The sequence below is a fragment of the Hyperolius riggenbachi genome, unplaced genomic scaffold (genome assembly GCF_040937935.1).
Source record: "Hyperolius riggenbachi isolate aHypRig1 unplaced genomic scaffold, aHypRig1.pri scaffold_134, whole genome shotgun sequence".
NCBI classification, from domain to species: Eukaryota; Metazoa; Chordata; class Amphibia; order Anura; family Hyperoliidae; genus Hyperolius; species Hyperolius riggenbachi.
This window is the reverse complement of record NW_027152350.1, coordinates 414,414-430,433: the sequence shown is the minus strand read 5'-3', so window position 1 is coordinate 430,433 and position 16,020 is coordinate 414,414. Positions and strand designations below refer to the sequence as shown.

Here is a 16,020-nt window from a genome sequence, read left to right as displayed (position 1 = left end):
CCTAACTTGCCTAATCTACATGCTCCCCTCCAGTGACTAAGCATTACCTTGTACTCATACTGTGCTGTGTGATCTGGTCTTTCTTGTATTCATGTATTGTCATTTTGCTGTATGTCACCCCTAAATATTGTCTGTAACCTTAACTAATGTCCAGCACTGTGTAATATGTTGGCGCTTTATAAATACAATAAATAAATAAATAATAACTGGGGGTCCCTGTCACTCACTACCTAACTGGGGGTCCCTGCTGTCACTCACTACACAACTGGGGGTCCCTGTCACTCACTACCTAACTGGAGGGTGCCTGCCACTACCTAAACTGGGGGCTCCTGTCACTACATACACTGGGGGGTCCCTGTCACTACCTGAACTGGGGGGCACCTGTCACTAGTCACTACATACACTGGGGGGCTCCTGTCACTAAATGAGCTGGGGGGCTCCTGTCCCTACCTGAACTGGGGGGCTCCTGTCACTGCCTAAACTGCGGGACACCTGGCGCTACCTTAACTAGGGGGCACCTGTCACTACCTAAACTATCCAGGCCAGCCAGCCCAGCATCACCACCAGCCAACCAGCCCAGAATCACTGTCAAAAAGACCACAGCATCACCTCCAGTCAGGCCAGCATTTACTTCAACCAGCCAAGCACAGCCCAGCATTACCGCCAGCCAGGTCACAGCATCACTGCCAGCCAACCCGGCCACAGCATCACCGCCAGCCAGGCCACAGCATCACTGCCAGGCCTTTCAGCCCACACATCATCTCCAATCCAGCCGAAAACAGTATTGCCAGGCACAGCAGCCAGTAGAGCATTCAAAAGCCAGGTGAGAGGTGTCTACCATATTAAGGAGGCATTCTGCCTATTTATGTGAAATGCTGTCTATTTTTGTGCCTCATGACTGCTGAATTTGTCTTGTTGGGGGCCTCATGATTGCTGAATTTGTCTTGTTGGTGGCCTCATGATTTGTTGGGAGCCTCAAAATTGCTGAATTTGTCTTGTTAGGTGCCTCATGATTTGTTGGGGGCCTCATGATTGCTGAATTTGTCTTGTTGGGGGCCTCATGATTGCTGAATTTGTCTTGTTGGGGGCCTCATGATTTCTGAATTTGTCTTGATAGGGGCCTGATGATTGCTGTATTTGTCATGTTGGGGGTCACATGATTGCTAACTGCGAGACTATGGGAAAAGCAGAATCATCATCATATGAGACAATAGCATTAAACCTACTTTTTTAGCTTTTTAAAACAAAAAACAAAAATGAAACTGGAATACATTTTTCAGCAGTAAGATGGATAAAATTGTTTATCTTACACACAAAGGGAAATACTCACTCCCAAACAGTTCTCTGCTGCTCATATAAAGCCTGCAGGCTGCTTGTAAGCCAATAAGAAGTGCACACACAAGTTACACTCTCACTGCCCGGGGCCCCAGAACCAGCATGTAACACCATATGTGAGCGCAGTCAAGCCCTGGAGCTGCCACCCCCAGGAGCCTGTCCCCAACTGCTCTGACACAAAGGGAAATACTCACTCCCAAACAGTTCTCTGCTGCTTATATAAAGCCTGCAGGCTGCTTGTAAGCCAATAAGAAATGCACACACACGTTAAGCTCTCACTGCCCGGGGCCCCAGAACCAGCATGTAACACCATATTTGAGCGCAGTTAAGCCCTGGAGCTGCCACCACCAGGAGCCTGTCCCCAACTGCTCTGAAACTTAACAAACACACAAAGGGAAATACTCACTCCAAAACAGTTCTCTGCTGCTTATATAAAGCCTGCAGGGGTGGCAGCTCCAGGGCTTGACTGCGCTCACATATGGTGTTGCATGCTGGTTCTGGGGCCCCGGGCAGTTAGAGTTCCCGGGGCCCCAGGCTGGCGTGTGCACTATTGTTTTTAATTTTATTGTAGATTCCCATGCAGTTTAGTTAGGAGGGGGGCAGATGAGAGGGAATATCCTCCACGCTGGTGCCCCCTGCTGGCCAAATAGCCATTGTCTATATGCAACTGAAGCCCTCTCCAACAACTGGCTGAATTGCTCAGCCTCTGCTTAATTAATTACTGCAGACTAGTGCTACGTACACACATGCGACAACGATCGTTCGTTATGAACGACGAACAAACTTTTAATTGAAGAAAGAACGATCTAAGTAAAGTTAGTTGTAAAAGGTGTGTAACGATCTGATCGTTAAAACGAACGTTACAACAAATAAAGCAACGATTGCGCTTACGCATAGTAATGAAAAGTTCCATGGAGAAATAGTGAAATGCGCATGTCAAGCCTAGTACGAACGATCGTTTCCAACGATGTACTACTTTTGCAAACGATCGTCGTTGGGAAAAATCCGCCAAGCTAGATCATTCGTTTTGAACGATCTAGCTTGTCCGTCGTTAGATTTCATGGTCGATGGCTGCTTTTTTTCAAACGATCGTCGTTTGAAATGATCGGGGAACGATCGTTTCAAACGACTATAGTCGCATGTGTGTACGCACCTTAAGTGTAACGTGTGTGTGCACTTCTTATTGGCTTACAAGCAGCCTGCAGGCTTTATATAAACAGCAGAGAACTGTTTGGGAGTGTTTGGTAAGTTTCAGAGCAGTTGGGGACAGGCTCCTGGTGGTGGCAGCTCCAGGGCTTGACTGCGCTCACATGGTGTTGCATGCTGGTTCTGGGGTCCCGGGCAGTGAGAGTTCCCGGGGCCCCAGGCTGGCGTGTGCACTATTGTTTTTAATTTTATTGTAGATTCCCATGCAGTTTAGTTAGGAGGGGGGCAGATGAGAGGGAATTTACTGCACGCTGGTGCCCCCTGCTGGCCATATAGCCATTGTCTATATGCAACTGAAGCCCTCTCCAACGACTGGCTGAATTGCTCAGCCTCTGCTTAAAGAGACTCTGAAGCGAGAATAAATCTCGCTTCAGAGCTCATAGTTAGCAGGGGCATGTGTGCCCCTGATAAACCGCCGCTATCCCGCGGCTAAACGGGGGTCCCTTCACCCCCAAACCCACCCCCGCATACCTTGGTCGCAAACTTGGTCGTGATTTATTTCTTCCTGGAGGCAGGGCTAACGGCTGCAGCCCTGCCTCCAGTCGCGTCTATCAGCGGCGCATCGCTGCCTCTCCCCCGCCCCTCTCAGTGAAGGAAGACTGAGAGGGGCGGGGGAGAGGCGGAGATACGCGCTGACAGACGCGTGTGGGGCAGGGCTGCGGCGGTTAGCCCTGCCTCTATGCGGAAAAAAAGGATGCGCTGCACGGAGGGGGATTGGGGGGTGAAGGGACCCCCCTTTAGCGGCGCGATAGCGGCGGTTTAGCAGGGGCACACATGCCCCTGCTATCTATGAGGTCTGAAGCGAGATTTATTCTCGCTTCAGACTCTCTTTAATTGATTACTGCAGACTAGGTGTAACGTGTGTGTGCACTTCTTATTGGCTTACAAGCAGCCTGCAGGCTTTATATAAGCAGCAGAGAACTGTTTGGGAGTGAGTATTTCCCTTTGTGTGTTTGGTAAGTTTCAGAGCAGTTGGGGACAGGCTCCTGGGGGTGGCAGCTCCAGGGCTTGACTGCGCTCACATATGGTGTTATATGCTGGTTCTGGGGCCCCGGGCAGTGAGAGTTCCCGGGGCCCCAGGCTGGCGTGTGCACTATTGTTTTTAAAAGAAATTGTTTATCTTCACAGTTTGTTTTCAACTTGGATTTTCCATAATGTTCATGTATGAGTTAAAACGTTTGTACAGCATTTAGCTTAAATTGCTGTTGCCACTTTGCGATAGATAAGTGACTTTTGGGTTGCAGTTTGGGCACTCGGCCTCCAAAAGGTTCATCACCAGTGTCCTAATCTAATGTCCCACCATTGCTAAGTTCATGTAAATTTTTCTCCACCCGTTACCACACCCACATTTTGGTCCATGGCCCACCCATTTTTCGGTGCCGCATAACGTAACCCCCATATTTTTCGGCGCACTTCTTGCAGTGTGCTGAATTCTGCTCCCTACAGTATGTACAGTATAAGCTGTTCTCTAATGCCTGCAGGGCCGGAGCTACCATAGGAAAAAATGCGCAATTGCCCCAGAGCCTGTAGGGGCCCCCAAGGTGTCCCTCCCCTATTTTAACTGTTGCTCCCCGGGGACTCTGCAGAGTCTGTTAAGTTGGGAGGTGATTGGGGGAGGGTCAGCAGCCAGCTCTTGAGCCCAGGAGGAAAATTTGGCTGCAACAAAGGGCCCCTAATGATGCTTTTTGGTCGGGGGTGTCTGTTGGGGGCCCCCAGGCTAATTTTGCCCTAGTGCCCAATTGTTACTTGAACCAGCCCTGAGGGCCTGCACTGTGTGCTGATCTACCTCCAGTGTATACAGTATAAGGTGTTACTCTGTGCCTTTACTGATTGTAAACCAGCTGTATTGTATGCTGATCCCTGCTACTTTCAGTATGTACAGTATTAGCTGTAAAGCCTGGTACACACATACAATTTTGATTAGCCAATTTTAGCTCTGTTCATCAAATTCATTGTCTGTTGGCCCACTTCCTGCATGGGGGTGGTAAAATTGGTCAGTGATTGACCAATCTAAATTGTATGTGCGTATACATCTTTGATCTATGCCTATACTGATTGTAAATTATCTAAATAAAGGACAGGGGGCTCCATCCAATATTTTGATGGGCAGGCCCGTTATCTGTAGCTTACACCGCTGCTAAGTTCATGTACATTTGTCTCCACCCATGGCCACGCCCACTCACCGCATGCACGCGCCGCATATTCCCCCCACCTAGTGCCCACAGGTGCCCCCGATCTCCAAGGACCCTAGGAATGCCCCTGATACAGTACTATAGTTTAATTTATGTGCATTAGTATGACAATACCTAATGCATGCATCTGAAAATGGCGCCTGTGAATAATGGCGCACAGTGTTGCCGCTAATCTGTTTGCCGCTTATCGCTATTTAACGTTAAAGCCTTATTGTTATTTAGCGTTAAAGCCTTATCGTTATTTAGCGTTAACACACAGAACCCCCCTCTGTCGGATCAGTGAATAATGGCACACAGAGCCTATGCATTAAAAAGATACGCTTATTGCTATTTATCGTTAGTACTGCATAATAATGGCGCACAGGGAAAAAAGAAGAAAAACGGCACACACTAACGTTATTTATCAATAGTGGCACACACTAACGTTATTTATCAATAGTGACGTTCATTTGCCAAACAGCAGACGTTATTGTCCAAAGTAACGGTATTTATCAATAGCGCCCTACATAAGCTAAACTGCAGACGTTATTTAACTGCAAAACGGTGAATAGATTTAATGTAACACTGTTAGGGTTAGGCACCACTGGGGGGGGGGGGGGGGGTCTTAGGGTTAGGCACCATCAGGAGGGTCTTAGGGTTAGGCACCACCAGGGGGGTTTTAGGGTTAGGCACCACCAGGGGGGTCTTAGGGTTAGGCACCACCAGGGGGGTCTTAGGGTTAGGCACCACCAGGGGGGTGGTTAGGGTTAGACACCACCAGGGGGGGTTTAGGGGTTAGGGATAGGTACAGAGAGGGTTCTGTGTGTTAACGCTAAATAACAATAAGGCTTTAACGTTAAATAGCGATAAGCGGCAATCGGATTAGCGGCAACACCGTGCGCCATTATTCACAGGCGCCATTTTCAGATGGATCCCTCTCTGTACCTATCCCTAACCCCTAAACACCCCCCCCCCCGGTGGTGCCTAACCCTAACCACCCCCCTGGTGGTGCCTGACCCTAAGACCCCCCCTGGTGGTTCCTAACCCTAAGACCCCCTGGTGGTGTATATTGTACTGTAACTATACCTAACCCTACTCTCACACAGAACCCTCCCTGTACCTATCCCTAACCCCTAGAGCCCCTGGTGGTGCCTAACCCTAAGACCCCCCCCCCCCCTGTGGTGCCTAACCCTAAGACCCCCCCCAGTGGTGCCTAACCCTAAGACCCCCCTGGTGGTGCCTAGCCCTAAGACCCCCCTGGTGGTGCCTAACCCTAACCACTCCCCTGGTGGTGCCTAACCCTAAGACCCCCTGTTGGTGCCTAACCCTAAGACCCCCCTGGTGGTTCCTAACCCTAAAACCCCCTGTTGGTGCCTGACCCTAAGACCCCCCCTGGTGGTGCCTAACACTAAGACCCCCCCTGGTGGTTCCTAACCCTAAGACCTCCCTGGTGGTGCCTAACCCTAACCTTGACAGTGTTACATTAAATCCATTCACCGTTTTGAAGTTAAATAACGTCTGCAGTTTGGCTTATGTAGGGCGCTATTGATAAATAACGTTAGTGTGTGCCACTATTGATAAATAACGTTAGTGTGTGCCACTATTGATAAATAACGTTAGTGTGTGCCGTTTTTCTTCTTTTTTCCCTGTGCGCTATTATTATGTAGTACTAACGATAAATAGCGATAAGCGTATCTTTTTAATGCGGCGCCATTTTTATGCATAGGCGCTGTGCGCCATTATTCACTGATCCCCATTCTGCAACCTTTGCAGTGAAACATACCATCTGGGATTTGATCTTGCAACCAGGTAACATTCTATGGCTGATGGGGGTCCTAATAATGCTCCCAGCGACCGCATGTCTTCCACTTCCTAGTTAGTTTGCAAGTGCCATGTAGCCAGCCAATCACCAAGCGGGGAGTGAAATGGCACGGTGATTGGCTGGCTACATGGCACTTCCTAACCAACCAGGAAGTGGAAGATAATTACATTAGATACAGGAGTGGGCCCCCTAGCTTCTGGCCCACCCCCTCCCCCAGAGGCATTGTCAGATCTCTATGGGGGGGACCAGTTATAGTTATGTCCCTGACCGTTTTCTGTTTTGCAGGTTCTGTATTACAACTCCTCCAGAGGGAAGTGTATTCCAGGGATTACATTTATAAAATCATACTGGGAGCTGGCAGGGGCAAAGCTGCAAAATGACGACAATTTCCAAATGGTTCTAGCAGTGGCCTGGAGCATAGAGATGGTGAGTCTCACGCTACATCATCATTTATGACCTTTAGTGACTGCATAGAACTGACCCTTTCAACCCTCCTCCGCAGATTCATGCCTTCTTCTGCCTGACTGATGACATCATGGATCAGTCTGCAATCCGGAATGACCAGCCTTGCTGGTACACAAATGTGACCTTCTCTTCTCTGTAGCTATGCCATAGACAGGGGGACCGAATATGCTGTGGTCAGTCATAGATGGCAGAGAATTCTGGTGGTTCTGATTCCTGTGTAGTGATAATCGTAAACACTGGTCCACATGACAGCCCAGGGGCCCCAGGTCTCTCTCACTCACTGGGGCCCCCAAACCACCATGCGACACCTAGAGGGAAGTGCGGGAAAGCCCTGGACCTCTCACCTCCAGGGAACTCACCCCACCACCTCTAAACTGAATGCCAACTGCAACAAACACAATTGCTAACTTCCAGTCAGAGCAATATCCTGCCTCTATCTGGCCAGCATACGCTAGTCAGCCAATCAGGTGCACTGTCATACACCCTTTGCCTGCTGTACCATACCTAGCAGGAATTACATAGATTAGCATTCAGGTGGGAGGCTTCGGTTGGACGCAATCGTGAATTGCGTCGTTTACAGGGACGCCCCGTGTAGGCACATCTCCCACACGGTCCCCTCCCTAACCACTCACCTGTCAACCGCATCCTAGAAGCTGCAAAAAATAAATTTAAAATCACAAACACTGGTCCACATGACAGCCCAGGGGCCCCAGGTCTCTCTCACTCACTGGGGCCCCCAAACCACCATGCGACACCTAGAGGGAAGTGCGGGAAAGCCCTGGACCTCTCACCTCCAGGGAACTCACCCCACCACCTCTAAACTGAATGCCAACTGCAACAAACACAATTGCTAACTTCCAGTCAGAGCAATATCCTGCCTCTATCTGGCCAGCATACGCTAGTCAGCCAATCAGGTGCACTGTCATACACCCTTTGCCTGCTGTACCATACCTAGCAGGAATTACATAGATTAGCATTCAGGTGGGAGGCTTCGGTTGGACGCAATCGTGAATTGCGTCGTTTACAGGGACGCCCCGTGTAGGCACATCTCCCACACGGTCCCCTCCCTAACCACTCACCTGTCAACCGCATCCTAGAAGCTGCAAAAAATAAATTTAAAATCACAAACACTGGTCCACATGACAGCCCAGGGGCCCCAGGTCTCTCTCACTCACTGGGGCCCCCAAACCACCATGCGACACCTAGAGGGAAGTGCGGGAAAGCCCTGGACCTCTCACCTCCAGGGAACTCACCCCACCACCTCTAAACTGAATGCCAACTGCAACAAACACAATTGCTAACTTCCAGTCAGAGCAATATCCTGCCTCTATCTGGCCAGCATACGCTAGTCAGCCAATCAGGTGCACTGTCATACACCCTTTGCCTGCTGTACCATACCTAGCAGGAATTACATAGATTAGCATTCAGGTGGGAGGCTTCGGTTGGACGCAATCGTGAATTGCGTCGTTTACAGGGACGCCCCGTGTAGGCACATCTCCCACACGAGACCTGGGGCCCCTGGGCTGTCATGTGGACCAGTGTTTGTGATTTTAAATTTATTTTTTGCAGCTTCTAGGATGCGGTTGACAGGTGAGTGGTTAGGGAGGGGACCGTGTTGGAGATGTGCCTACACGGGGCGTCCCTGTAAACGACGCAATTCACGATTGCGTCCAACCGAAGCCTCCCACCTGAATGCTAATCTATGTAATTCCTGCTAGGTATGGTACAGCAGGCAAAGGGTGTATGACAGTGCACCTGATTGGCTGACTAGCGTATGCTGGCCAGATAGAGGCAGGATATTGCTCTGACTGGAAGTTAGCAATTGTGTTTGTTGCAGTTGGCATTCAGTTTAGAGGTGGTGGGGTGAGTTCCCTGGAGGTGAGAGGTCCAGGGCTTTCCCGCACTTCCCTCTAGGTGTCGCATGGTGGTTTGGGGGCCCCAGTGAGTGAGAGAGACCTGGGGCCCCTGGGCTGTCATGTGGACCAGTGTTTGTGATTTTAAATTTATTTTTTGCAGCTTCTAGGATGCGGTTGACAGGTGAGTGGTTAGAGAGGGGACCGTGTGGGAGATGTGCCTACACGGGGCGTCCCTGTAAACGACGCAATTCACGATTGCGTCCAACCGAAGCCTCCCACCTGAATGCTAATCTATGTAATTCCTGCTAGGTATGGTACAGCAGGCAAAGGGTGTATGACAGTGCACCTGATTGGCTGACTAGCGTATGCTGGCCAGATAGAGGCAGGATATTGCTCTGACTGGAAGTTAGCAATTGTGTTTGTTGCAGTTGGCATTCAGTTTAGAGGTGGTGGGGTGAGTTCCCTGGAGGTGAGAGGTCCAGGGCTTTCCCGCACTTCCCTCTAGGTGTCGCATGGTGGTTTGGGGGCCCCAGTGAGTGAGAGAGACCTGGGGCCCCTGGGCTGTCATGTGGACCAGTGTTTGTGATTTTAAATTTATTTTTTGCAGCTTCTAGGATGCGGTTGACAGGTGAGTGGTTAGGGAGGGGACCGTGTGGGAGATGTGCCTACACGGGGCGTCCCTGTAAACGACGCAATTCACGATTGCGTCCAACCGAAGCCTCCCACCTGAATGCTAATCTGTGTAATTCCTGCTAGGTATGGTACAGCAGGCAAAGGGTGTATGACAGTGCACCTGATTGGCTGACTAGCGTATGCTGGCCAGATAGAGGCAGGATATTGCTCTGACTGGAAGTTAGCAATTGTGTTTGTAGTGATAATCGTAATCAGCTAAATTTCATGTAAACGTTCGCAATTATTATTGTTATTATTTATTATTATTATTATATTTATAATGCGCCAACATATTCCGTGGCGCAGTACAAAGTAGGGAAACAAACAAGGGATACATAATGATACAGACAATGATATACATCAAATATGGACACTGGTATAAAATACAGAACTGGTGATTAATAGAGATGGCCCAAACCTCCGATTTTCGGTTCGTGAACCTATGCAAACGTTCATGAACTTGTCGTCCAGTTCGTCCAGAGTCACCACTCTTGACTGCATTTCTGATCAGCGCTCTCCTTGTTCAGCCTGTGAGTTTAGGTACACGGCCTTGTCTTGGTAGGTTTACAGTTGTGCCATACTCCTTCCATTTTTGAATGATCGCTTGAACAGTGCTCTGTGGGATGTTCAAGGCTTTGGAAATCTTTTTGTAGCCTAAGCCTGCTTTACATTTCTCAATAACTTTATCCCTGACCTGTCTGGTGGGTTCTTTGGACTTCATGGTGGTGTTGCTCCCAATATTCTCTTAGACAACCTCTGAGGATGTCACAGAGCAGCTGTATTTGTGCTGACATTAGATTACACACAGGTGCACTCTATTTAGTCATTAGCACTCATCAGGCAATGTCTATGGGCAACTGACTGCACTCAGACCAAAGGGGGATGAGTAATTACGCACACCCCACTTTGCAGTTATTGATTTGTAAAAAATGTTTGAAATCATGTATGATTTTCGTTCCACTTCTCACGTGTACAGCACTTTGTATTGGCCTTTCACGTAGAATTCCAATAAAATTGATTCACGTTTGTGGCAGTAATATGACAAAATGTGGAAAACTTTAAGGAGGCCGAATACTTTTGCAAGCCACTGTAGGCCATTGTCCTGGCTGTGAACTATTGCTTCTCAGATCACTTTGATCATAGTCGCATGACACCTAGAGCAATACTATAAAGCCAGATTCTCTGCTACCAGTATCTCTGCTACCAGTGGGCTGCATTAGTTACACAAAAACTGGGGCAGAATGACCCAAATGCCTTGAGCTTTGTATGCCTAATAGTGGGTGTAACTTTAATTACCAGCTTCAGCTGAGTGCAGTAGAATCCTTTTATAGTCAAGGCTAAGGGACCGAGCCAAGTAGTTTACAGTAGTTTACTGTATTAGGTATTGTCATACTAATGCACATAAATTAAACTATAGTACTGTATATTAAATCAGTCATTGGGAGTAATTTTTAGAGATGGCCCGAACTTCTGATTTTAGGTTCGCGAACCTTCGCCAAACGTTCGGTTCGTGCGAACTTTCGTGAACCGCAATAGACTTTAATGGGGAGGCGAACTTTGAAAACTAGAATCATTTATGCTGGCCACAAAAGTGATGGCAAAGATGTTTCAAGGGGTCTAACATCTGAGATTTTGCATGGATGAGTCAAATAGACGCCAAAAGTCCCGGGGAAAAATCTGGATTGGACGCAAAGCAGCGTTTTAAGGGCAGAAATCACATTTTATTGCTAAATTGCAGGCCTAAAGTGCTTTAAAACATCTTGCATGTGTATACATCAATCAGGGAGTGTAATTAGAGTACTGCTTCACACTGACACACCAAACTCACTGTGTAATGCACCGCAAACAGCTGTTTGTGTTGTGACGGCCGTGCTGGAGTGGTGCGCACCATGGCGATAGCGGTTTTCAAGCCCATATGGTCGCCGGGCTGGGGTAGCTCAATGACAGAACAACAGTGACTGTCGAGCTGATCGAATTTGGTCTGTCCACAATAAAACAACGACCTTATTATCTTGGGTGCGCCCCCCCTAAGACACTCATATAGCCGGTGGTCATTGCTTCATTGTGATACGCAAGCCCCTTCACCGCGGCAAGGTAACGATCACGAAGGGGAATTGGCACATGTACATGCCTTTTGATTTGTTGTTGCAGCAGCTGCAGTGCAGCCAGAAAAATTAGGCAGGCATGTACATGCACCAGAAAAATTATTATCTGGACCCTGTTGGTGGTGGCGGAAAAGGCAGTCAAGCGGCCTGCAGGCAGAGATGCTGTGTGGGGACCAACTTAGTCTTGGGGCAGGCAGTCACACGGTGTGCAGGCAGAGATGCTGTGTGTGAGGACTGACTTAGTCTTCGGGCGGGCAGAAGCCCTCCGGGATCCATGCCTCATTCATTTTGATAAAGGTGAGGTACTGAACACTTTTGTGACTTAGGCGACTTCTCTTCTCAGTGACAATGCCTCCAGCTACGCTGAAGGTCCTTTCTTACAGGACACTTAAAGCAGGGTAAGACAGAAGTTGGATGGCAAATTGGGACACCTCTGGCCACAGGTCAAGCCTGCGCACCCAGTAGTCCATCGCTGCTCATACTGTCGATGGTTCTTTCTCTACCATTGTTAAAGAAAGCGTACAGCTGGCAGTCAGGGTTCGATTCCGGTCCGTAGTTGGAGCCTGAGAAAAGGCTACCACCACACATCCATGGAAGGCAGCAGGCATGGCATGCAAGTCCCGAGGTAGTGACAAAAAATAACAATACAGGAGGACTTTCGAGGCCCTGCTGTATATGACACTAATCGACTTTACTACCTTTAACGAGAATCTGTTATAGAGGGCAAGTCTGCCATCCATTTAAGTGAAAGGTATGCTCTGACTGCCAGGTATAATACAATTTGCAGTCACAGATGCAGTGAAAGGTATGCAGTGACTGGTATTACAATACAATGTGTAGCTGTCACACAAGTGCAGTTAACAGGTATGCTGGGAGTGGTATATTACACAGCATGCGGTCATACAGGTACTGTGAACAATTATGCAATGACTGGTATTACAAATGTGCACCCGTCACACACACACAGGTATCGGACAGGCACAGTGACACTGCGTGCGCTCACGTAGGTAGGTGGGTGCACTGAAGGGAACAACAGGTAGGTATATGCAGTGAAGGGTATTATAATGTGCACCTGTCACACAAAGACCGGTACTGGCCAGGCACAGTGACACTGCGTGCGCTCATGCAGGTAGGTGGGTGCACTGTGAACAACAGGTAGGTATATGCAGTGATGGGTATTATAATGTGCACCTGTCACACAAAGACAGGTACCGGACAGGCACAGTGACACTGCGTGCGTTCGCGTAGGTAGGTGGGTGCACTGTGAACAACAGGTAGGTATATGCAGTGATGGGTATTATAAAGTGCACCTGTTACACACAGACAGGTACCGGACAGGCACAGTGACACTGCATGCGCTCACGTAGGTAGGTGGGTGCACGGTGAAGAACAGGTAGTTATATGCAGTGATGGGTACAGGGCCGGCGCTACCATTAAGGCAAAGGAGGCAGCTGCCCCAGGGCCCCAGAGCTTGTAGGGGCCCCCAGTGGCTACAAGAGGAAAAAAAATTCAAATCGACCTTATAGTTCCTGAGAAAATCCATTTTAAAGTTTCAAAGGAAAAAAAATACACATTTAAAAACCAGCCGACTTTAATGGTTAAAGTGAACCTCCAGACTAAAAATCGACTCAGCAGCACTGAAAAGGCCTGGTGTTTCTTTAACAGTTTCACAGCATCAGAACTTTGTTTCTCTTATACAAGCCTTATTTTTAGCTGCACAGAAGAAAACTGCCCGGGCTTTTTTCCCCTGATGCTGTGCAAAGCATGATGGGATTTCTGATGTTGTTGTTCTCGTTCTGCTGTTTTGGTGCAATTTTTTTTATTTTAATTTTGAATTTGACATTTGAAGCCTAGCGCAGACAATGGACAGTTGGAACTGTGTCTTATGCTCCTTGTCACCTCCTTTCAACTAAAAAGATGGCTGCCCCCATGACAAAGATGGCAGCCCCCATGAATCACAAACATTTGCCTGTTCTTTTAAAACCGGGTGGGTAAAAAATTATATGACCTATCTATTGTAATTAACATAACTAATGTAACTTAATGACAGTATGTTTGTTTAGGCTGAAGTTCCCCTTTAATAGCAAATCCACCTTAAATTCTAGAAACCCTAAATTTGCAGGATATGTTGAGGAGATCATTGGGAATAAGACGAAAAAACAATTTTTCAAAAAGACCTCATAGTTTTTGAGAAAATCGATTTTAAATTTTCGAAGGAAAAAAGTATACTTTTAAATACGGTAAATGTCACTTTTAGTACCTAACGGTAGTGTAATTTTACATGTATCAAAAAAAAGAGCAATACATTTCCTGAGAGAGTTTCCAGGGGGTCCATACGCAGCCGCAGCGGTTTGGCCAGGGATCGCTATATAGCCGCAATATGGCTGTATGAAGATCCCTGGCATTTTTTTCCTATTTTCACAATTTTTTTTTATGTTTAGAGTGTGGGAATTTGTTTTTTTTAAATTATGTGGGTTCCCCCCTCCTGAAACTTTTTAACCCCTTGTCCCCCATGCAGGCTGGGGTAGCCAGAATGTGGAGCTCCGACCGATTGGGGCTTCAAACCCTGACTATACCAGCTGCAAAAAAGGTCCCTTAATACCAATTTTTGCTCCGGGGTATCTGTTGGTGGGGCCCCCAGGTTTATTTTGCCCTGGGGCCCCATTGTTGCTTAAACCGACCCTGGATAGGTATTACAAATCTGCACCTGGCACAGTAGTAATTACTACCAAGGGGCCAAAGGCCAGCTACGACTGACTGACAGGGCTGTATATAATACAAGTGGGCCACAGAAAAAAAAATAGATCACAAGAACAAGATTAGCTCTCAAAAGAGCTGTTGGGGGGTGATTTTTTAGCAATAAGAATCAGCAAGGAGCAAGCTAAGAAGCCTACAAGAGCCTAACTAAGCTTTTCCTATAGGTCTCTGCACAGCAGCTCTCCCTTCTCTAATTACTGCAGGCACACGAGTGAGTCCAATGCCTGACGCTGCCTGCCTTTTATAAGGGGGGGAGTGGCTCCAGGATTGGCTACAATGTGCCTGCTGACTGTGATGTATAGGGTCAAAGTTAACCCTCATGATGCACTATGGGGGCGAATCGAATTTCCGGAAAAGTTTGCGGTTCTCCGCGATTGCGAACCCCGAAAGTTCGCCGGTTCCCGTTCACCGGCAAACCGTTCGGGCCATCTTTAGTGATTAAAGAGACTCTGAAGTCTCCCGAAAATGAGGTTTTTATTTTGAAAACTTCATTAACATTATTGTCCCTCTTAAAACGCTGCAGAACCGTGGCTGAAAACCCCCTTAGAGTTAGGACACCTATGTTTACCTGGGTACTTCTGCGCAGTATAGGCGACTAAGCATAAGAATGCATTCTTCTGTGAACTAAAACCCCGGCTTTTAACTTAGCTGTACGGATAACAGTTGTGCCTGGATGAGTGAATCTGTGAATGCATTTGTTTGAACATTTGCATGCGAGAGTGCGAAGGGTTAATAGATTTTTGCTGTTTTCTAGCCACACCCCCTTCAGCACCTCCCTTTCCTTAACTTATTTAATGTCCTAACTAGATGCGATGTGCCTGGATATATGTATTTTTTTCTTGTTACTGACCCCTGTGGCTAGTGTCTAATTCAGTGCACTCCCTCCTTCCCCTGTATGTGTTTGTCAGCATGCACACAGCTTATGCTGGTGTATGTGCACGGTGCACATGGATACATTACGTTAGCTCCCTTGTGCGATTGGTAAGATGCACTATCTGTCCCAGGAGAGGACGTCAGGATGTGTGCTCCTAATCCATTGATAAGTTTGATGCAATGAATGTGTTTGCATGTCTGCACTATGCATGTTACAGGGCCAGAGTTAGGACACCTATGTTTACCTGGGTACTTCTGCGCAGTATAGGTGACTAAGCATAAGAATGCATTCTTCTGTGAACTAAGACCCCGGCTTTTAACCCCCTCCTGTTTAGGGGGCGGCTGTCAATACTGACAGCCATCCGGGACTTGGGGGGCTCATACCGGGATAGCGGGTGAGCCCCCCAAAATCGGGAGAATCCAGACGAAAACGGGACGGTTGGGGACTATGCTATATGTCAAAGACACACACACAGCACTACATGTCACAGACACACACCACACACAGCACTGCAAGTCACAGACACACAGCACTGCAAGTGACAGACACACACCACACACAGCACTGCAAGTGACAGACACAAACCACTGCAAGTGACAGACACACACCACACACAGCACTACAAGTGACAGACATACACCACACACACAGAAAGTCATACACACACACACACCACAGCACTACAAGTGACAGACATACGACACACACACAGCACTGCAAGTCACACACACACACCACAGCACTACAAGTGACCGAC

General features: G+C 48.0%; 1 protein-coding gene across 1 annotated transcript in view; it reads left to right on the top strand.

Annotated features, from left to right (window-relative positions):
* LOC137543635 (farnesyl pyrophosphate synthase-like) overlaps window positions 1-16,020 on the top strand; it is a 120,104-nt gene that overhangs the window by 25,032 nt on the left and 79,052 nt on the right. Inside the window, exon 2 of the mRNA XM_068264758.1 lies at window positions 6,820-6,960. Coding sequence (XP_068120859.1) covers window positions 6,928-6,960 — 33 coding nt within the window. The 5' untranslated portion in view covers window positions 6,820-6,927. The remainder of the gene's footprint in view (window positions 1-6,819; window positions 6,961-16,020) is intronic.